Source organism: Rhodnius prolixus, unplaced genomic scaffold (genome assembly GCF_049639745.1).
Source record: "Rhodnius prolixus isolate KJV_2025 unplaced genomic scaffold, Rpr scaffold_11, whole genome shotgun sequence".
NCBI lineage: Eukaryota > Metazoa > Arthropoda > Insecta > Hemiptera > Reduviidae > Rhodnius > Rhodnius prolixus.
Window position 1 is genome coordinate 10,311,248 of NW_027411625.1, and position 21,983 is coordinate 10,333,230.

General features: G+C 35.0%; 2 protein-coding genes across 5 annotated transcripts in view; both read left to right on the plus strand.

The window, feature by feature from the left end:
• Positions 1 to 583: 583 nt before the first annotated feature.
• Positions 584 to 5,344, plus strand: LOC141459249 (alpha-ketoglutarate-dependent dioxygenase alkB homolog 7, mitochondrial). Of its 4 annotated transcripts, XM_074138088.1 has the most exons (5): positions 753 to 890; positions 1,190 to 1,470; positions 2,403 to 2,576; positions 2,825 to 2,946; positions 3,272 to 5,344. In XM_074138088.1, the coding sequence occupies exons 2-5, from the start codon at positions 1,438 to 1,440 to the stop codon at positions 3,408 to 3,410; spliced, it is 468 nt and encodes a 155-aa protein (XP_073994189.1). In that variant the 5' UTR covers positions 753 to 890; positions 1,190 to 1,437; the 3' UTR covers positions 3,411 to 5,344. The 4 variants fall into 4 exon arrangements, 3 of the variants coding, with proteins under 3 accessions (XP_073994188.1, XP_073994186.1, XP_073994189.1); XR_012461430.1 differs by lacking the exon at positions 1,190 to 1,470 and having other exon boundaries at positions 595 to 890; positions 2,825 to 3,053; XM_074138085.1 differs by lacking the exon at positions 1,190 to 1,470 and having other exon boundaries at positions 596 to 890.
• A 3,319-nt stretch (positions 5,345 to 8,663) lies between these two features.
• The window catches only part of Tsp (Thrombospondin), a 36,791-nt gene continuing 23,471 nt past the window's right edge, over positions 8,664 to 21,983 (plus strand). The window contains exons 1-8 of the mRNA XM_074138089.1: positions 8,664 to 8,838; positions 16,407 to 16,586; positions 17,506 to 17,711; positions 17,829 to 17,964; positions 19,294 to 19,323; positions 19,500 to 19,573; positions 19,859 to 19,916; positions 21,653 to 21,829. Coding sequence (XP_073994190.1) covers positions 8,790 to 8,838; positions 16,407 to 16,586; positions 17,506 to 17,711; positions 17,829 to 17,964; positions 19,294 to 19,323; positions 19,500 to 19,573; positions 19,859 to 19,916; positions 21,653 to 21,829 — 910 coding nt within the window. The 5' untranslated portion in view covers positions 8,664 to 8,789. The remainder of the gene's footprint in view (positions 8,839 to 16,406; positions 16,587 to 17,505; positions 17,712 to 17,828; positions 17,965 to 19,293; positions 19,324 to 19,499; positions 19,574 to 19,858; positions 19,917 to 21,652; positions 21,830 to 21,983) is intronic.

Genomic DNA, 21,983 nt, shown 5'->3' on the forward strand with positions numbered 1-21,983 from the left:
ATCAGTGTACGTATTGCATTCATCTGGATCTACGGGGCGGGTTTGGTGAAGTGTTAACGGTGCAGGCCAGTAAATGGGAGATACCCAGTTTTGCCATTGAAAAATCTTAGTAGTTAAGTATGAGCTTCCGCTTTTTGTCCGCGACACCTAATTTGGTTGTGGGATGTTAAATCTCACTGGAAAAAAAGTTACTTTCTTTATACTTACAATATTTATTTGAAACATTCTGCCAAGAAAATTCGATTAAGAGGACTTCTGAGTGAGGGGGTAAGGTAGACGGTCCTTTAAAGATATACTTTATTTGATCCTATATGTTAGAACCTACTACTTGTATAATTAAAGAGGACTATATGAGAATGCTAAAATTCCAAGCATAAGGCCAAAGTGGGAACTTATCAGTTTATTTAAAGAAGGTATTTGGGCTTCCTTTTAAAATGCTGCCAATATATTGATACAGTGAATTAAACATGTATAAATTCCGAATTTGCTGAAAATCCTCAGAGAATATTATGACTAAATTATGATAACTGAAATAAGAGAAAGTCATGTAGGCTTTTCATACCAGATTTTGTATTTAAATAGTAATTAACCTTCTAACAACCTTCTCCTTCTTAGCATACATATACCCAGATTATAACCTCCACTGAAATATAATTGCTTCAAGGAAGAATGCAATGTACCCGGTTTTCAGAAGATACTGTTCAATAGATAAAAATCTGTTGACGAATTACAGATTCCATTCTAACTATGATAATCAGTTGAAAATTTTATTTTTAAAGAATTTTTTCATTTATCCAAAATTCATTGATGAACATGAAGAGTTGGGTTTAATTGATGAAATAACACCAAAAATGCGTAGGATGAGATATGAATACGACCACTGGGATAACGTAAGTACATTTATTTTTAAGCTCCTAAGATAACTAATTTAACGAGACTGTCTCTAAAACATTATGTGTGTGGTCGATCTGTACATTTATTGAATTGAGGTGTTTAAAAGGTTGGGTTCTTGATAATGTATATATGATCCTTGTTTAAAAAAAATATCAAAATTATACCTAGTTTGTGCTGGATTTTTGAAGATAGCGAATTCGCTTTAAAACATTCTTTAATTTATTTAAGTTTGTAGTAGGTAGTTTTTAAGTACTTAATTTTTCCGAAATCACTGACATCTTTTTTATCTTCCCAGATCGAAATGTTTTAAATTGCTTGAGAAGTAAAACAAAACAAGTGACGAGAAAATAACGATTTTGAGAGGCGGTATAATGTTAGTGTAAGTCTTAAGTAGTTAGTGTTGGAAAAAATGGCGTAGTGTTATTCTAATGGTACAGAAGTACACTGGGCTGGCTTAAACCAGAGCTTGGATACAAGGTTAAGGAGGATGGCCACAATATCGTCTTTCTGGCTGTGATCATTGTGATTAATAAATGATGCTGCATGCCGGAGGAGTGGCAGGAACATCATAAAGAGGTCAGTTTGGCTCAGCAAGGAGGTACCAATTTTTAGTGGACACCGGGGCCAAGATTAGCATTTTCAACCGGCGGGTTTGCGGCTTGCCCTTGTGTTCGGTGGGCATAACCGCACGAGTAGTAACTGGTGTGCAGTCCCTGGAGACAAAAATCTCATTAACGAAAACTTAAAATTCAAAAAGTCAAGAATAAGGGTTGATTAAACGACAAAAGATACACAAATCAGCAAGTACCCAAATTTCACTCATACTTTAACTCGCAATGTCAACCAGTTAAAACAGTTCGAAAAAGCTAAATGTTTTGTTTAAATTTTTTCCCCATTTTTCTGTACAGATATCTCTTACTGATTGGGGGTTTCTGAGTACTTTTACATTGCCCTGTGAACAATATTTTCATGACTTTTAACACAAAAGTTGTGTTTTTTTCCACATAACCCTTTTTCCTCCAGTTTTTGACGATCAACCCTTATACAACTGTATTACCGGACTAATTTAACACTGGTCATAGCCTGTGTATTACCCAATCGGCATTTAATGAATTGAATATTTTAGTAGAAACACCCTAATTAATCGGTTGAGCAGGGAAGAATATTGGTCTGTGGTGGCAATTGAGTTTGAGGGCAATTACTTATATATTTGTTAATTGTAAAAACTGGATGGCTGGACAATAAATACCAAACTAAAATCCACAAATGAGGCGTATATCTTTTTGTTCCATTATACAAAGCTTGTATTAAGCTAAAAAAAATTATGGTACGACGAATAAAAAAGGAGTTACTTTTATACCATTTATACCTCCATTACATATACTACAGATGGCTTGGGCTTGGGCTTGAGTTTTGAGACAAGGTTGTAGTTGCCCTTATCACTCAACAAAAAATTGATTAATTTGGGTGTAGCTAGATAAATCTAATTGCATTTATTTGCATTCCAGGCTATCCATGGCTTTAGAGAATTTGAGAGTGAAAAATGGTCCGAAAGAAATTGTGCAATATTTGAGAAAGTGCGTAAATGTGCATTCATAGACGATAGCGACTATATGAGCGCGGTGCATGTGTTGGATTTAGCGGAAAATGGCTACATTAAGCCTCATGTGGATAGTGTAAGGGTGAGTAGCAGTTGAATGACTCTTCTCAGTGTTGCTACACTACTACTGTTATTTCCAATGGACTCCCAAGGATACGGTACATTATATATAGGTCTATTTATATATTTATGTATATATAGCCAGGTGGAAGTTCGTGGAAATACTAATTCTGTCAAAGACTTTGCCGGTCGTATAGTCACTGCAATCTACTTGATTTTCCCTTTAAAATTGACATTTAAGTACAACGAACACTTCTTTTCTGTTTGCAGTTCTGCGGCCGGACGATAGCAGGCCTGAGTCTACTCACTGACTCCATAATGCGACTGATCAGTGAAAAAGACCAAATGTCTGTGGATATATTAGTTAGTAGACGATCTTTGTACATAATGAGGTGAGACTCTGCTGCATACCACCTATATATTGTGAGAGTTACCAGTTTACCTTTAAACTGCCCCGTGTCAGAACAATAAACAGATCTACACGTACTTAATATTAAAGGTAACTTCAGCTTGCCTCTAAACTGCCCTATGTCAGAACAATATACAGATTTATGCAACTTAATATTGAAGTAAACTTTTAACTTGGTTCTAATATCCCCCATCTCAGTGTAGTATACATTATATTAATTATGTAATTTAAATTTTGCGATGAGATAGTTGTGGGCTTGCATCTTCATATTTGACTATATTATTTTATTATTAATTCTCTGATTGTAGAGATTTCGTGAGATACAATTTTACGCATGAAATATTACCAAATGAGATCTCCGTGTTCAAGGGCAAGAAAATAACTAAAGGCCGCAGGATCTCCTTGATCTGTCGCAGTAATCCAAAAGAAGTTCCGGAAGCAACTTGAAAATCTGCAGTTGTTGAATTTTTGTTGTGAAGATATAATTAGACGGCTTTGTTTCATGAGAGGGAAACTTAAAAGTTCCTTTTGTAACCATCTCATATCTGTACCATAAAACAAATAAAATTTTTGCGATATAGAAGGTTTATGAACTGAATAGAAACTGTACAAATTTGAAGACAAAATTTCCTCTCGTCTTATCATTTATTGTTATTTGTGAAATTTAATGCCTTTCCAATTAAATTCTTTTATTAAGGACAGTATAAAAAGACATGAAATTCTGTAAAAAAAAAAAAAAAAAAAGATTGCTTTAAGGATTTAAATTTTTTTTTCCTCAAAATATTAATAATTATAAATTAAATAATACTGTTTGTAAGAATTATTTTTTTAAATGAAAATTGGAACAGGATTTTTTGTAGATATTTTATTACAATTTTAATTATTACGGTAACTATTTCTTTATCGAAATTTTGGTGCGTTTATTTATTTATTTTTGCTGATCTCGAATGTATCTTTTACATGCTATACAAACATCTTACCTTATTATTAATTTTCTTCTATTACATTAAGACGAAAATTCAATCAAGGGCAATATCATACGGTTGCTTTTTTTTCCTTTTTTTTTTTGCCAATATAATTTCGCCAAAGTTTGGCGAATGTCAGTCTGAGTTATAGGCGTATCTACCAAACCCACATATCGTCGCAACTGTTAAGCGTCTACTTTATCCTACTGGTAAAAAGAACAAGTGGGGCTGTTGATAACTCCAATCATAAAAAAATATTTCAAAAGGAATGCTCGAAATAGTGCTTGTTAACAGCTACCATTTCACCTGTCGGTTAAATGTGGGTGGTGGCAAAGGCATTTCTGAGAGGCTGGACCACAGTTTTCAATGCTGTCCCTCTAAATTCCTTCTTCTAGTAGATTTTATCGGCCAGATTTGAAAATGTATTAAGTTGAAAAGTTGGACACTGAGGGTGCTGTTGCAGTGATCCTGTCGAGCCACATTATCGCCCTGCGTGTTACCTTAGAGTGAAGTGATATACATTCGCGGTTTTTTTTTAAATATCTTAATTTATTTTTTTTTATTTATTTGTTTATTGTAATACAGCCATGCTGGTTACAAGAGTAGTAATACAAAAAAAGAAAATACAAAAATTAAAGAGAAATTACATAATATTACACTGGAATATACTTCACATGAATAGTTTACTTTTCTCTCAAACATTACTATGTAATGGTAAACTACTGTTTACCTATAAAATTGAAAACTCTGTACATATCTGTATCACCACGTACATTAACAAATTCTCTAATGGCGTCATTCTCGCTCAGCACCGCAGGGATCTGAAACTCCTTCCTAACGGCAGCATACCTTGGGCAACTAACTAACAGATGCCCCAGATCCTCCGTCGCACCCAGGCTGCAGAAGGAACACTCGCGGTCGGTCAAAATATTATGATGTTTCCCCCCTGCCGATAGCCTCATTATATGTACCCCAGCTAATCTAATCTGAATAAATAATCGAGATACTTTAAAGTGCACTCCACTGAGAAAATACCTCTGTGGGCCGGCGTCCATCACCATTGAGAGATTATAAAACTTGCTGAATTTAGAATTGGCAAGAGATTCAAGATCCCTAAATATCTTAATCTTCCGCCTAGTCTCTATCCATCGCAGACATTTGTATACTTCTCCCATCCTCAATAGCAACCGGGACATAAAAATATGGCGCCCAACTTAACTGGCCCATGTGCACGAAAATTACGCTTAAAACAAATTGTATAAATATCTGTAAGTAGTGTGAAATAAATAAATCTATTAATTAAGTAATTAGGTACAAATTAGAATTAATAATGAATTATTTATTTCCGAAATACTTTGTTTGTTTCAATTGATTATTTATTTTCTTTATTAGTGATTAATAAAATATTTAAATTAACTTTGTAATTAAATTTAGACCATATCTTAGCGAAATTTTAAGTTCCAAAAATGTTTAAAATAGAATCAGGACCTTTATTTTATTTTAAAACAGTGATTGCTTACATTCTAAACTTATTTACCATAATAAAAAAAAATGGTGTTATTCAAAGGCATAGTATTCCACTATAAGAGGGAATAAATAGAAACATAAGGTGAACAGGAGAATGTTTTAGACTTTTCCATCAACATAAGAACATTTTTTAAGAGATTGATTCGTCCTCCTAATTCAGAATTGGTGTCCACGATGTACGATTTGTATTGTTGAGCTCGGTCAGGAGTGGGACAGGATAGAGAAACGTGGAAAGATCTTCCGGTCTCCACCTAGTAAGGGTAGAAGCATTATCCCTGAGGCGGCATACAGCTCTCCTTAGAGCAGCAGCAGATCTCCTCGGAACACCTGTATTGTTGCTGATGATGATCCCGCACCTAAAAGGAAGATTAAAACGAATCGAGACAAGGGCAGCGAGAACAAGGAGAGGACTCCAAAAAATCGCAAGAAATCATCATCCGTCTCTCCGATCACAGAAAATAGTTCTAATCTTTCTCTAGTGGTCACTTCGCCGGAATTGTCTAAAGACAGGCCGTCGCTATCTCGAATGTCCAAAGCAACTCCGTTTAAAATATCGGAAGCCAGTCTTTGTAGCCTGCCTTAACGGACGCCAAGTATGATTGCATCGTACACTGTTGCCTAGCCTGACCATTCCATTTTTAATGGGGATGATGAATGATTTTATTGGCCAGTCAGAGGTGGTTCAAGTACCAACCACCAAGTTCTTTGTCTTTCTGCGGAAAGCCTCACCCACATCCAGAGATTGCTGGAATAAAGCAGTTAGAACTTTAGGAAGCAAAACAACTGGAAAGCTTATTACAAGAATTAGCAATGGTGAATGGCTCAATAGGACTAACGTATCAAAGCACATACTCGTAATAGTGTTGGTAACCATCGCCCAATCAAGCAGCGTGCGTATTCAGTGTCACCGTGATACCAATAAACCAGGAGGTTGATTGCATGTTGCAAGAGAACATCGAGCTAGTCCAGTTCAAGGGCCAGTCCGATTGCGTTGGTAAAGAAATCCAATGGGAAGTAACGCTTCTGCATCGATTACCGCAAGGTGTACGCTTTAAGCAAACCCGACGTTTATCCTCCACCTAACTTGAGCAAGTTGGTATTTATCCAAGATTGTCTTGGCGCATACCTAACATCAGATACCTTTATCAGTTTCATCCAGGGTGAGAGAACACCAGTCCTCCCACGATACTTGTATCTGGTCGCGGCACTTACTAAAATTAAAGGAACTTAGGCAGGTGGCGGACTGAAAACTTTTTAAGACTTCGGCAAAACAAACTTAATTTACGTCGACGAGATGCCAATTACTACATAGGAGATCTAGTTCTAAGACGCGCACACCCTCTGTCGGCAGGAGCTTTTTACAATAAACTGGCCTCCAAAGTACGAAGGTCCTTAGCATCGTTGGACAGAGAGCGTCCAATAACTATACACCTATACGGTGTAGACCCCAGATGGATGGCCTACTGGTCTCAGACCTTCTAAGGCGCGTGAGAGGTCTCATACACCTGAAGGAGGGGAAGTGTAACCAGGAAATAGTAAACAATTGTGAACATTCAATGATACTAATAAAGATAAAATCAAACTTTGCTTGAATTTAACCCTAAAAGGTAAAGATCACAAAAATTAAAGTAGGCGACCGGCGGCGCTAGCGATTGGGGACACTGCTACATACACACATGCCTATCTTCTATGTCTAGTTGAATTGTCTAATTTTTAATAATTTTACCTTAATCAGTGTACCTGTAAGTATTGTAAATATTGAAATTTTCTTGAAATATACGTTTGTGTAAAGGAAATTAGAGTACTAGTATCCCATCCCACTCACCTGGTCTGGCTGAGGACTTATTAAAACTTTTTGTGACTGGCGGAAAACAGCCAAGCCGCAATACTTGTAATACCTAAAGGCAGCTAGGAATTTTCCTGGTCATAGTGCCAATGCTCGCTTCTGACTGGTTGAAAAATATTCAATTACGAATCTGCACCAAGCTTAAGTCGAAAGAAAAGAAAAAGAGGAATTCAAAAGTTTAGATTTTATAGATTGACAAGAGCCAAGAAAGTAAGTTTGGCCTAGAGTAACCTCGATCCTGGGAATTAGGCTGGAAATTGACGAATGGAGTAGCTCAGAAGTTAATGAGCGAACAAGAAAACGACTACTCGAGAATTTGGTTTTGGTAATAAGAGAACATTATAAGTAGTATAAATAACAATGTATGCATGTAAATATTTTAAAATGTATCCGATCGTACCCGAATAGTCAATCAGTAGTATAATTGATGTAACTGCTGATGCATGGTGGCTATGTTAACTTCTAAAGCAGTCCGTCGAAAGTTTTTGTTACTTTTAATGACAAAACTAATTTTGAAGTGCATCCGATTATTTTTTAACATAGATTCAGGACTTCTGAACACAAGCTAAGGTGATGATCCTAGCATGCCACAACCAGAGAACTTTTAGGTACATTCGGCGTGAGAATCCCAACCTAAAACCATCATTTGCAAGCAGTCGGCGAGCTTTCGAGAAGCGTTCCACGTCAGTTTAGCCCAGTTATTATTTCTTTCTTAGTGGTGTTTTTTAACATTCCAAACAAATAACCATAGATAAAAATGAAAACGGCTAAAAAAAAAGTTACTAAAAAGTGCCAAAAGGGATACTGCGAGGGTGTAAAATCTGGCTTTAAAAACTAGAACGCGTTTTGGCTGACAAATGAGTCTTTGGATAATGAAGGAGAGGCAACATACTTCACACCTAATGCGCTCTGCAATAGGCGAATTAAATTTTGATCTTATCCTTCAACAACCTTATAACTCTTGCTTTCCTTCTTTTCCGTGGCAAGGCAAGTTTTCACGTGATAAACAAATATCGATGGTGTGATATTTAGATTGTTCATCTTTAAATGTAGCTCATATAGAGGGCTCGGTTATTATTGACTCGTAAGTGGGTTTAAGTTATAGATAATAATAAAGTATAAGCCATTACATTATATGCCAGCAATAAGCTTTGAAACTGTGTAGGCATATCATTTTTGAAGTGTAGGATGAACTCGTATATATTTTTCTTGCATTCTAGTAAATTTATTAAAAGAATAAAGTTTGAAGAAAATTTAACTTCTTAAATTGCAGCCTGAGAAAGTAATGTGAATTCTCTGGTTTAATTATAAATGAATAATACAGAAACGGTTCTGTGATAGAACCAGTTACCAGATAACTCGAGGACTGAGCAAACAGATCTCAGTTGAACGCTAGTGCTCCTCTAGTGCATATCAAGAGTCCAGCGCTCGTAAATTTAACTATTTAAGTTTTTAGTTTTAGGTTCTCAAAATTTCTGTCAAGAGGCAATGAGAGAACTAATTTTGACTCTGTTAGTGTTAAGTGTGACATCAGAACGTAAGTACACAGGCACAGTGTTAGTTTAAAAAGAAAGTATTACTTCTCTTCAAGTATTTTTTTTTAATCCTTGTTTAATACGAACTATGATATATATACTAAAATGGTGATCAGTTTGTTTAAAAAATACGTCGTACTACATGAGTTATACTTCTACAGTGGTTTAAAGCAATGCAGATATTTGTCTACATTTAAGGACTGACATACCTTCAGAGTTCAAAGCAATACTTCCCTTTACTGATTTCATTCTTAGCAAGCCTACGTAGTTCTAAGGCGGTACTATTAATTTCTAGTTAATACCAGTTAACCAATTAAAATACCAATTAAAATTGATTTTGCCTCTAGTAATTCTCCACTTGATATTAATGAAAATGTAAACGGGAATGAGGACTAGATCAGTTTGTATAGAAAAGCTTGAGACTAAAACTATAAAATCTATTTCGGCATTTACAAAACTACAGAAGGCAGAAAAATAATTAAACTACAAACATACACAATTCAAACAAAAGTACATGTAGTATAAACGTAGAGTACCTCTTCTATTATAAACCAAAACTATTATACAAATTAATATACTCTTTTAGGAATTGACATCCTTATACTAGTTCAACGCAAAACTATTAGTGCTCTACTTGAGATTCAATTTTTAAATCGGCACTTAAATATATACCCCAGAAATTTATACTAGAATAGTTCACATACATTACTTATACGGAAGAATTGTATTCCGGTTTGTTGGTCATAGCTATACGCGACCTCTTGTGTCATTTAGTTCCGTTATCTTAATTTTATAGTTATAAACAGATAGTTCAGTCACAGAATTTAATCAATTATTTCTATGTAAAAATTTCAATAGTTAATAATCTGTGAGATTTTAATAGAGCAATACAGTGATATCAGAATACAATTTTTTTGACCCTACTTTATCTCTTGTATTAATCAACTACAGAATTTAGTGTGATTTATAAATGACTAAGAGCTCATGCTAAGGATACTGTATCTGATATCCACGAAATTTGAAAAATTACAGAATGAACCCACACGAATTTCATTTACCACAACTTATATGTACACACAATCAAATTTTCTTTAATTTTTAGCTTAATAAAGGTTTAGTTGTTTTCAATACTGCAATGTTCCCACTACAAAACTACTTTTATCTCTACTTTGTATTTTATTTTTTACAGAATAGTTTTTCATATACCGTGGCTTTCCATTATTGTTTTGAAAGAAAGGTTAAAAAAAAAAAAAAAAAAAAAAAAAGGATTATTAGTGTAGCAAGATTGGTTTGAACCTGATTGTCTCAATGCGATAAAATTCTAAAAGGATTGCCCCAATTACCTACGCCACCGCGACATATTGTAGCATCCGCTGATAGTGCACCTTCTTCAGGGGTTCGTCAGAAAGCTAACGATCCTTCCAAATGACCTTCTTCCAAAGAGAAATTTGCAGGTTACGTAGTCGAAATTCCTTTCAACTAAGAATTTGCATTAAATGTTTAATTTCTTTTAACATAGATTTGCTTGTGATGGATTTGTGTAGGGTCGAGCTTTTGGAACTTTAAATCTCAAGCCTAAAAAAAGCACTATTTTAAATGTTTAAATTCATCTTCATAACAAATTAATGGACATAGCTACAGTTAAAGTTAGCAACTACTCATGAATACCATTATATATTATTACGAAATATCTGTGCAAACTAGGTGAATCTGAAGTGCAATAAGTACATATTATTACAACTATTCTGCCGGGCAGTTTTAATCATTTATGTTCAAATAAAAAATTTACAGTTTTATCCTATTGGAACCAATTTTGTGAGTCAAATATCATTAGACTGATGATGATATTGCCCAAGAAACGTTATAAGTTTACTAGCAAGATCTGAGAAGAACTGATCTAGAACCGAAAGTACTTCTTTAATTTGAATTGATTTATCTTTTCTTTTTTTTATTTCCTTTAAAATACCTGTTACCACGATATTTATGTACATTGTCGCATGTAATGATCTTGAGGATAATGGGCCAACCTAATTTCGTCTTAACCGCCGTCTGTCTTTACAACATTCCCATTTATTGTAGGATCTGAAAGGCTAGCAACCTCTACTAAAATTTCGTTCTCTGGAGATACCATTTCTACATCACTTAATTGTATCGCTTAGGGAAGATCTTCAGAAGTACGTAGTCTTGGTATCCGTTGACGAATTTCATTCTTACTTAGCCCTCAAGTTTATTTATGTAAGTCTCAATTGAGGAGCTGCTTGTTTACTAGGGCATGCTTTGTTTTGCTCAGTTTTTCAAATCTGTTTGCTTTAAAAAATTGCAAGTATATAAATAGTGCATTTTAGTGGGTTTTGAGAAAATCTGGTGATTTTTCATCGAATAGTATTTTAATTAATAACGCAAAAGTATCTATTAGTGATGACCATTTATGAAGTAAATACAACCCCCACTCTTGTCTATGCAGAAGTATTGTTCATGATAAATATAAAAACTAACCAAGGCTGGCTCGTGGTGGGGGGTACAAACATTAGTGAGAGAAATGAGCGGCTATTTTTTGTGTTTTTACATAATTATAAAAGTAAAGCAAAACAATTATAAAAGCTAGCAAAAATTTACGAACATACTAATATAATGGATTTTGAAAGTCCTGCACTTAAAAATAAATGATTTTATTAGAAATATTAATGAGAGAATTTTTATAAACCAAGTTTCGATAATTATACAAACGACCACTTTGTGAAATGGAACTATGAAAGTTTTATTAGGGTTGACTTTAAGCATATTGCAGTCACTATATTTTTCCAACAATTTTAAATTAAACTGGGCAAATTCCAGGAGGTACTCAGTATATTTACATCTCTTTTAACATTTAGGCTGATACCTTTAGCTCCGTTCAAGGCAAAGTACTCAAGTTCAAGACTTCGCCCTGAAGTACTCCTTCATTAACCGATATCTCTGAGGAAAGCTGATTACCTTGCGACAACAACATAACAGACTGGTCGTACATGGCCATTAAAATTCACAAGGTCCCACCACAGATTCCAAAACTGTTCAACTTGTACCATAATTTATGGTGTTCAACAGTTATGTTATGTTACGCATACGTTATGATAAAACTGCTCCCATCTAACAATGTTATGGGACGTTATTTAACGACTTCCTCTGGCGAAATTTATTTATAAAAGACCAAAATCCTGAGGGATTATTTAAGTTTCTAAGGGAGCATTTCACTTGTTAAGCAAACGATAATTTTTTATTTTTAGTAATGCTCTATACTGTTTCTTTAACTTTAAATATCTATTTAAATCAGTATTGAGTTTAAATTTACGATACACATTAATCATCAGATTCGATTTTTGTTTGAGTAATTGGCAATCTTTATTATACCACTGTTTGTTATTCTGTATCCTCATAGGGTTACAGTATTTTTTTACGATTACTTTAGATAATAACATGGCATCCAGATTGGTCAAATCAAAATTATCATTCAGATCATTAACATTATTGCTATTAAAATAAATATTTGAACTATTTTCCAGATAATAACTAAATTGCGATAAATTTAGAATACTTCTGTTAATAATACGCGTTTTTGAAGGCTAATTTTTTTAACAATTCGTGTATTTATTTTAAGATACAACAATGGTCGGATTAATTAGAAATATTTTCAATAAAAAAATCATTTATTTAATCAACATTACCCATTACAAACCAGATCAGACCATTACATTATCAGACCAGATCTATCACACTACAACCCAATTTAGACAGATAAGTATAATTTGTGGGTGAATCGCTAACAGAACTCCCATTGCACAGCACTAAGCCGAAATCTTCAAAGATATTCACTAACCTTAAACCCCTATCATTTAATTCAAAATCATTAGAATCTCTAAGCTCCGACATAGATGAGCCCTCGAACATTTCACTATCAAGACAATTTAGAGACCCAACTCTTGAATTAAAAAGTCGCAACCCATGATCCTATAGAGGCCATTATATTCACTGAACACATCAAACAACACATGAAATAAACTATTAACTAGTTAATCGGCTTCCTTACCAGGCTTCAGGTATACAGAACCGAGGATGAGCGAAGAGTCTCCAATCTTCAGTAAGAGAAGTATCCAGCTGGAGCTAAGATGTAACACTTTAACAGACGAACATAGGCTCTTATGAATGAAAACTAGGAGTCCCCCGCTACTTCACCCCTTCTTATAATTTCTGACTACCTCAGATGAGTAATAATCGTAGTCAGACAGAAACGTAGGAATGATGAAAGATGTGATGGATTTCACAGATAAAGATTGTCTGTTTATTAATAAATGCACTTCGCTAGGTGTCAAATAAAATAGTGTACTATATCCTTAAATGTTCCAAAAACATACAGATAGATCAGATATCAGATTTTGCGGAAAAAGTCTTCTGGGTGAAAAAAGAATGAATATCACTTGATTTTAATTTCTTTAACTTTCTTTTACTAAGGTACAGGCTCTGTATCTTCACTATCTTGGCCTGAAAGTTCAACCTCCGACGAAATTGAAGGGTTACTTACACTTGATTTCAAAGTCTCCTTGAGAAAACGAGTACAATCATAATCATATCTGATTACCACTGTTCTAGAAGTTTTATTGATAGCGAGCATAAACTTTACCGTTTCTAAACCAAATAAATTTTTTAATTTACTCTGTCTTCTTAGTTCCTTTCCCTTGTTCCTTCTTAGTTCCATATTTTCACTGATAAAGACTTCATTAGTTTCAGCAATTCAAATTTAAAAGATCTCTTTTTGCTTAGCTTTCTTTAGAAATGTTATTTTGTCTGAAGTTTTATGAAATGAAAATACGAGGGTCGTTTGAAAAGTCCGTGCAAAAATAAAAACTACCTAATTTTTTGGGGTAAACCTTTTTTATTTTTCAACATAGTCTCCTTTTAGGCTTATACACTTCGTCCAACGCTGCTCTAGTTTGTTGATCCCTTCCGAATAATAGGATTTGTCCAAGTCTGAAAAATAGCCATTCGTTTCTGCAATCACCTCCTCGTTTGAATAAAATCTTTTTCCCGCCAGCCATTTCTTCATATTGGGGAACAAATAGTAGTCCGAGGGAGCCAAGTTTGGAGAATAGGGGGGATGTGAAAGGAGTTTGAACCCTATTTCCATTAATTTTGCGACCACAACTGCTGAGGTGTGAGCTGGTGCGTTGTCGTGATGGAAAAGGACTTTTTTGTGGGCCAATCGTGGGCGTTTTTCTTGCAGCTCGGTTTTCAAACGGTCCAATAACGATGAATAATATGCACCTGTAATAGTTTTACCCTTTTCCAGATAGTCGATGAGGATTATTCCTTGCGAATCCCAAAAGACAGTCGCCATAATCTTTCCGGCCGAAGGAACGGTCTTCGCCTTTTTTGGCGCAGATTCCCCCTTGGTAACCCATTGTTTAGATTGTTCTTTGGTCTCAGGAGTGTAGTGATGTATCCATGTTTCATCCACAGTGACGAAACGACGCTTAAAGTCCTGCGGATTCTTCTGGAACAGCTGCAAACCGTCCTTGCATCACTTCACACGATTTCGATTTTGGTCAAGCGTGAGCAATCGCGGCACCCATCTTGCGGATAGCTTTGTCATGTCCAAATGTTGATGCAAAATATTATGTACCCGTTCATTCGAGATGCCCACAGCACTAGCAATCTCACGCACCTTCACTCTTCTGTCATCCATCACCACATCATGGATTTTATCAATGATTTCTGGAGTAGTAACCTCAACAGGGCGTCCAGAACGTTCAGCGTCACTTGTGCCCATATGGCCACTCCGAAAATTTTGAAACCACTTATAAACTGTTCCAATCGAAGGTGCAGAGTCACCATAATGTTTATCAAGCTTCTTTTTAGTCTCCTGAGGCGTTTTGCCTTTCATAAAGTAGTGTTTAATCAACAGACGAAATTCTTTTTCGTCCAGTTTTTGAAAATCACTCGACTTCCTCGATTCAAACGAATGCCAAACACAAAGAAATAGACCGATCTGGCTGAAACTTAGGGTGTGTTCTTCCAAGAGATGCTACTAACTAAACATAACCTCGATACGCGCCAGTGGTGCTATCTCTCTGACTTTGCACGGACTTTTCAAACGACCCTCGTATAATTGGTGGGTGAGTATTCGAATTTCTAACTTTTAAACGAAAGTAACTTTCTAATTTTTCCTCTGTCATTTCAATGTCAATAGCAAAAGAAATTTTATTCATACTAGAATAGAGATTTTCATCTGTTTTAGCTGGTATATTAGTAATTCTGATTTTATTGTATCGGACTGAACTGGTTAACTCATTTACCAGTTGCTTCATATTTTCTATTTGTTTATTTAACAAGTTATTTAAAACTTATACAGAACCCCAGAAGAACACAATAGTAGTCGTGTTACTCAAGAACTGCCACAGATACTTCCGCAAGAAGTTGAATTTGGTATAAATTCAACTAAAAAGTGGTAAGGCAGGGGGCTTAGATGGTATATAATTAATAAACAAGTCAAAAAGGGGAGCGAGAAACGGAAGAAAGAGTTGTGCTATCTATTTAATGTTTGTTTGCAACAACAATATTAAAGAAAATGTTAAGAAATGTGTATAATATTGAAAATAAAAGTAAGTAAAGTAAAGTAATCGCCTACTTTTTCAGGCGGGGCTTAACGTCCAACTACCAATTAGGTGTCGTGGACGGAGGCGACTAGCAAACATACTTTACTGTAAAATTTCTTTGAATAACCATCAAATAAAATCCAAGGCCTAAGACCGGGGAATCGAACCCAGTACCACAATGCATATTAGCTTTACTGGTCTCGCCTCTAACCGCTCGGCTCAGTGGCGCCTATATTGAAAATAACAACTTAATTAAAACTCAATTTCCAAATACTTGTAAAAACTATAAAATTCAAACCACTTGAATCATACAAGGGTGGCCACAGCTGCGGCTGATTTAGGTATTGTACTATAGTTTTTGTGTCTATATAATGTTTAATAAACGGTTATTGTTATTATTATTATTAAGCCCCTCACGATTACTTAATCTAACATTGTAACACGAATCCCCCTGTTTGGAGTTTTAAGTCTACAGAACAAATTTTGAATCTTACTTACTTTCTTGGTAGAGTTGGTTCCAATTTTTTGAGCTGAATAGGGTGGGTTCTTTTTATTTGTCAATTAATTTAGAACTTTTCTTAACTTTATTTTATTAAGTTATTAAAACGGTTTTTCATGACAGATTACATATTATATTTTCTTTGTAATTTATATATCCGTTCAATAAAGTAATATTATAAATAAGAAAGTTTATTTGAAAAACTTTCCCGAAAAAAAATACTCAAAGGGTGAATACATAAATTGAATTATACTTCCGGATTCGAGGCGGCGCTGCTTAGTCACATTTACTTACTTGGGAGTTCTATGGGAGACTCCGCCAGGTAAAGATTACAAAACAAGTTTAGTAAAATTTAATATTATTAGAAAATTTTATCATTAGAAATGAAATAATAGCAACATAAAGAGTTCACTGCAGATTTTGTTTGTGTTTGTGTTAAATCTAGTAAAAAACTTGGATGCAACTTTGAAGACGGCGCTACAAAACGACAAATTCGGTCTACTGTTTGAAGAACTACCTAACCAACAATATGGTAATACGGAAATTTTATTTGTTGGAAACCAAGAAGATGAAATGCAGCGCTCGTCGTCGCTCGAGATCATCTGGGAAAGAGCTCGAAATAAGTGTAAGTAACTATGTTGTTTTAAAAATGAAGTATGGCATACTGTAAAGAAACTGCTGATCCGAAGAAGGTGAATTCGTGACTGCTTCAGAGCCTTCACTCGCTGCTGAACGCCTTCTTCGGGGAAGTTGAGAACGAGAAGCTCTTAATAGTAAAAAGACTTCCTATGTTTTATTTAAATATAAGTAAGATAAAGATTAGTTCTGATGGTTAGCCCAATATGTTTTTGTGGGAGCGCATCGATTGCTGCGGTCATTAATTAGCAGCCTGAATTTGATTGTCACAGCCAAGTGAGTATACAATACATGTAACACTAATTTCATAATTCTGCTCATTTCTCTTATTTGTTTATAAAATACAATAATATGACAGTAGCTCTTTCCATAGTAAGTTTGACTCAGTCGGCTCTGCATTTTACCTTATTTCTATAACTTAATAAAAAAAAAAACATCACTATGTTTCATATATGCATAATCTACGTTATTATAAAAAGTGCTCCGGAACAAAGCCACAATTAAAGATTTTGCGTTTCACTCAGATGAGTGCTAGTTCGTGGTAAAATGATGGTCTGCTGGTGTAAAGATTTGCAAAAGCAATGTAGAAAGCCAGCAAAAAATAATAACAACTTATATATAAAAAAAGGTCAGCATAAAGGTCCGCGACATCGAATAAATTCTAAAAAATATTAATGAAAAGTAAATGCTGAAAAATTACTTAAATAATATCAATGAAGTATTAATGAAATGCTGGGTACTTGCTAATTTGTTTATTTTTTGTTGTTTAATCAACCCTTATACTTGACTTTTTAAACTGTTAGTTTTTGTTAAAGATAATAATAATAATTCTAGCCTAGGTCTCCTCCTTGCTGGCCAGTTCGGCCATGGCTACCGAATATAAATAATTTGTTCTCTTTTTTTTTCAGTCATCATTAAAACAAACCAATATAAAGACTATATCCATGTGAATGTACCGAGAAATCAAACCAAATTGCAATCCATTTTTGTAAAATTTGAACAGTACCATAGAGTTACTATTGTCAGTTTGGAAGTGGATTGCGTACCATATGGACGGCTGATCATACCTCAACGATTGGCACAACTGTTTAACAAAGCTAGTATATTTAAAATTGTAAGTAAGCACAGTATTAAATCAAACCCAGTTTCAGTAAAATCTAATGTTAGAAGAGTAATAAATAGGCGTAAGAAAAGACTTTACTGATTTCTACAATGTTTTCCGTATTTTCAGACTAAGAACGAGAAGTTCTTGTTGGCGATTGTTGCGAATCCTGAATCTAATGTACGGAAGAATTGCCTGGTCGATGATGCGATGATGGCACAGGAATCCATCGCTGCTAACAATGATTTGACTCCTACAATTCGAGGTAAGCTGACGGTCACTGTTGGTTTCCTGATCGCTGATACCATTCCTTAGGCTTTCCAATAATTAAACTCTCAAAATTATGCATTTGCACTCCACTCCCAAAATTAACTTAGATTTATGACATTTACTCACGCATCAAAGTGAGTAATAGATCGGAAAGAAATGGTAGACAGAGCTAATTCTGAATTAGGATGGCTGTAAAAGATGACCTGGATGACCTTGCTACATTATTTCCATCAAATTTCTCCCCATCTATGTCAGGGTTCTTTCATAGTGCAAGTATAATATCATTATCATACAATAATATCAGTTGGGCACTTTAAAAGAAGAATGTAACTAGTTGAGCTGTTATGCCACTATGAAATGCAATTTGAAGGTTGCAAGTTGGAGATATACGTTCATACGCCTTATTTTTTTGGGGGAGCGAAGGAGTTAGAACGCATTAGCAACTTTTATAGATTTATTTTATTACTGTTGCCAGATAAGGCAACACTGCAACACTTCTTTTAACGTGAGTTATCTGAAAACTCTCATAATATGGGTGGTTATATTCTCGTTCGACGGCTCGACATCTACGAGTAAATCTTCCTTGAATGATGCTATTGTAGTCAGTTACGAATTGTAATAGTACCTCCTGCATCACCTCCACGCTTAGCTTTCCATCTGTTCTCAGAGTCGGCATTGTTTTTTAAGAAAAACCTTCGGCCTAAAGAGTCTATTTTTACGCTAAATGTAGCCGGGATCAGATGTCTTCCGGTTATAGTCGCCTAAATAAATATTCACTTGCCTCAGTCTTGGCACAGCAGAACTTCTATCCTTTTTAACCTTCTTCTGGAGCGATCCAATGCCTAACCCACAAAAGGGTTCATAAAAGAAGATTTGGCACATTTCTATGTTTAGGTGAAATTGAATACATCTTACTATCGCATGAATTTCTACCCCGAACATGCTAGGAAATTTATGCGTAGGATCCGTGTACCTGTTTACAAACCCAAACACTTCAGGCCCATTTCCCTTAGAGGTCCTCGATCGATACGCGTTCCATAACAATCCCTTCGCCTCTGACATCAGAATAACCAAGTTGCTGCTCTACTGCCTCCTGATTCTCAACTTCGAAGAAACATTTATGATAAGATGTATTATTCTAGGACATTTCATATTCTCTAGGATACTCTTGAATATTATTAGAGTTTTGTCCCATTTTGACGATATTCTTTTTATTGAACAATAACTTATTACAACTCCTAAAACTTAACCTTGACAAACCCGAAACATCTAATCTTTCGATTTTAAGTCTGTTAAAAATATGTTTTTATCATTTTGTTTTCAGGTGACATTCCGATCATCCATGACTGTGATGGTGAGTTGATATTTTTAAATTAGCATGTATGTTATGAGCCTAGGAATGTGTGAATTACAGCTTGAACACTCAATAGTGAGTTCTATAACTACTTATTCAGGCCCCCTAAGTGTTGTTCTGTGCAGTTGCAAGCTCAATGGTTATCAGTGACGATGTTTGTAATTGTTTGATTGCAGATAATGTTTTATTAAAATCCATCAGTCAATTGATTGCTCTAATCAAGAAACTGCAAGAAGAACTGGAAGCTCAGGTAAATTAATAGATGCACAAGTTATTGCTAGTGTTCTGATAAAAAAAATAAATAAATAAGGGATTCACACAATAATCTGTTGAGTCGATTAGTGACATGGCAAAGTTAGGATACCATTAACTTCACCATTCTGAGATTGTCCTCACCATGAGGACATTGACGCATGAAGAAGATAGTTTAGTGTACCTCTAAACACCATCTACAATGCGTACCATTGATGGTTTGAAGTAAATGCTAAAATAGCTGATTTTATTTTATTATTAGTCGTTCAATTCTGTTTTGCAGAGAGCAGAGACTAGAGCACTACGCCAGATCCTGGAGAACTGCGACCCCTGTCGGCCAGGTGAGAAGCATTAAAATCTTCTCTCTCACAAGACACAGTGAACACTAAGGCTCGACAAAGTGCGCCTTATTGAAAACAAATATTTAGATAAATAGATTGGAACATTTTTTTTTTTTTTGTACATTTTATTTGTGAAATATACAATTTTGATGGAATCTATTCAAGTTTAATTTGTTTAACCAAGCTCCTTTGTCCAGCCTTGAGTGTCTTTACTTTACTTATTATAAGGCCCTAAAAAAAAGTCATCTCTAAAAAAATGAAGGTTAAAAAAATAATAATAAGCAATGTATTACCTTTTATTATTTTCTTTTTTAAATTTATGCAGAAATAACCCCATTGTGATTGACTGTTAAAAGCCATCTTTCTGGTAGCTGTTGGATCTCCCACCCCTAGCTTTGGAATAAAACAATTCTGCACTAAATTTTTAATTTGAATGAAGTTTGAGTCTTCTTACATTAAGCGCGCTATGGAACGATGGTAGTCAGAAGGAATTATACCTGGACAACAGGGTAGATGCAAAAGACCTACAGTGCTGTCAAGTTCTTCATTTTTAAAGGGTGTGACCAAGCTTTGTATAACTGCAATGAAACTGTGTGCAACTTTTGGAAATTTTACTGGCAACGAATTTATGATGAATTAGCTTTTATTGTTCTAGAATAACGCAAAATACTGTCAATTGTCTCTTTCTCTCAGATTGTCACTTTCAACCTACCGGAAATGTCATCTGACAAGTAATCCAAACATTTACAAACGTTCTCATGTTTAAATTAGGCGCCTCGGTAGCCGAGCAGAATAGAGACGAGGCCTGCAAGCTGTTTGTGGTACTAGGTTCTATTACCGGCTTAGGCCTTGGATTTTATTTACTGGTTAATATCAGAACTTTATAGTAAAGTATGTTTGCTAGTCATCTCCGTCTACGATACCTAATTTGTAAATGGACGTAAAACCTGCCTGAAAGTATTGACATTACTTTACCTTTCTACAAAAGTTCTCAGCAATTTCGTCTAGCCAACCTACTTCTCATCACATGCCACTATTCCTTCAGAAGTGCTTGTTAGATAGATTTTATTCAGGTTTGATAGAATGCATTGTGGTGTTAAGTGAGGTCCATGTGCTTCATTTCTACATCTCCTTTTCTCCTTTCCCATAGTTCTAAGATAGCCAGTAAATTGTTTTTAGATTCTCTCAGACCTATAGCAACAGCAGCATTATTTAACTTCATTCTGCCCCGACAGATTCATATGATTTTCAACATTACGCTCAGTTTTGATGATCAACTCTTGTACAACTGTCCTACCGCAATGTTTTAATAAGATTATTACATTTGTTGACGTAACATATAGCGTTTGTTTAATATTATTATTCTTTATTAATAATAAACAATTATTACTTGAATTAAATTGAAATTTTTAAAGTCAAGAGAACTTTAGTTTTAGAAAAACAGTCCAACTAAGGCATGCATTAATGCTGAAATATGACTTTCTTAAAGTAGCGTTGGCAAATTGACACCTTCTGTACTAGATGCCTGAAAAACGTGCCGCATGAGTAAGAAACTCCTTCCCTACTAAAGATCTGTGAAATTATACATATCTGTGAACATGATTAAGGCTATTGCAATCTACTGCACAACTAAAATAAACCTGTGTGGGTGTAATAGAAATGACTAGGCAACGAGGAAAATATATTATGACGTGATTGCATTGCTAACATAATTAACCTGCCTTATGTCACAACAGTATACGAAGACTCACGAAGAATCACGTGCAGCAGTCATCCGGCTCCATGTTTCCCAGGCGTGCAGTGTACAGACTTGGAAGATGGCGTAAAGTGTGGCATGTGCCCACCAGGATTCAGAGGCGATGGAGCCTACTGCACGCCAGGTATTACCTGCAACGATCAACCGTGCTATCCAGGTTTGTTCAAATATGTTTCCTTCAGTGATTAAATAAATTAAATAACTAATTTCTATATCTTCCTTAACCAAAAACTTACTCTTTAAAAAGTCAAGTACAAGGGTTGATTAAACGACCGAAGGGACACAAATCTGCAAGTACCTAACATTTCATT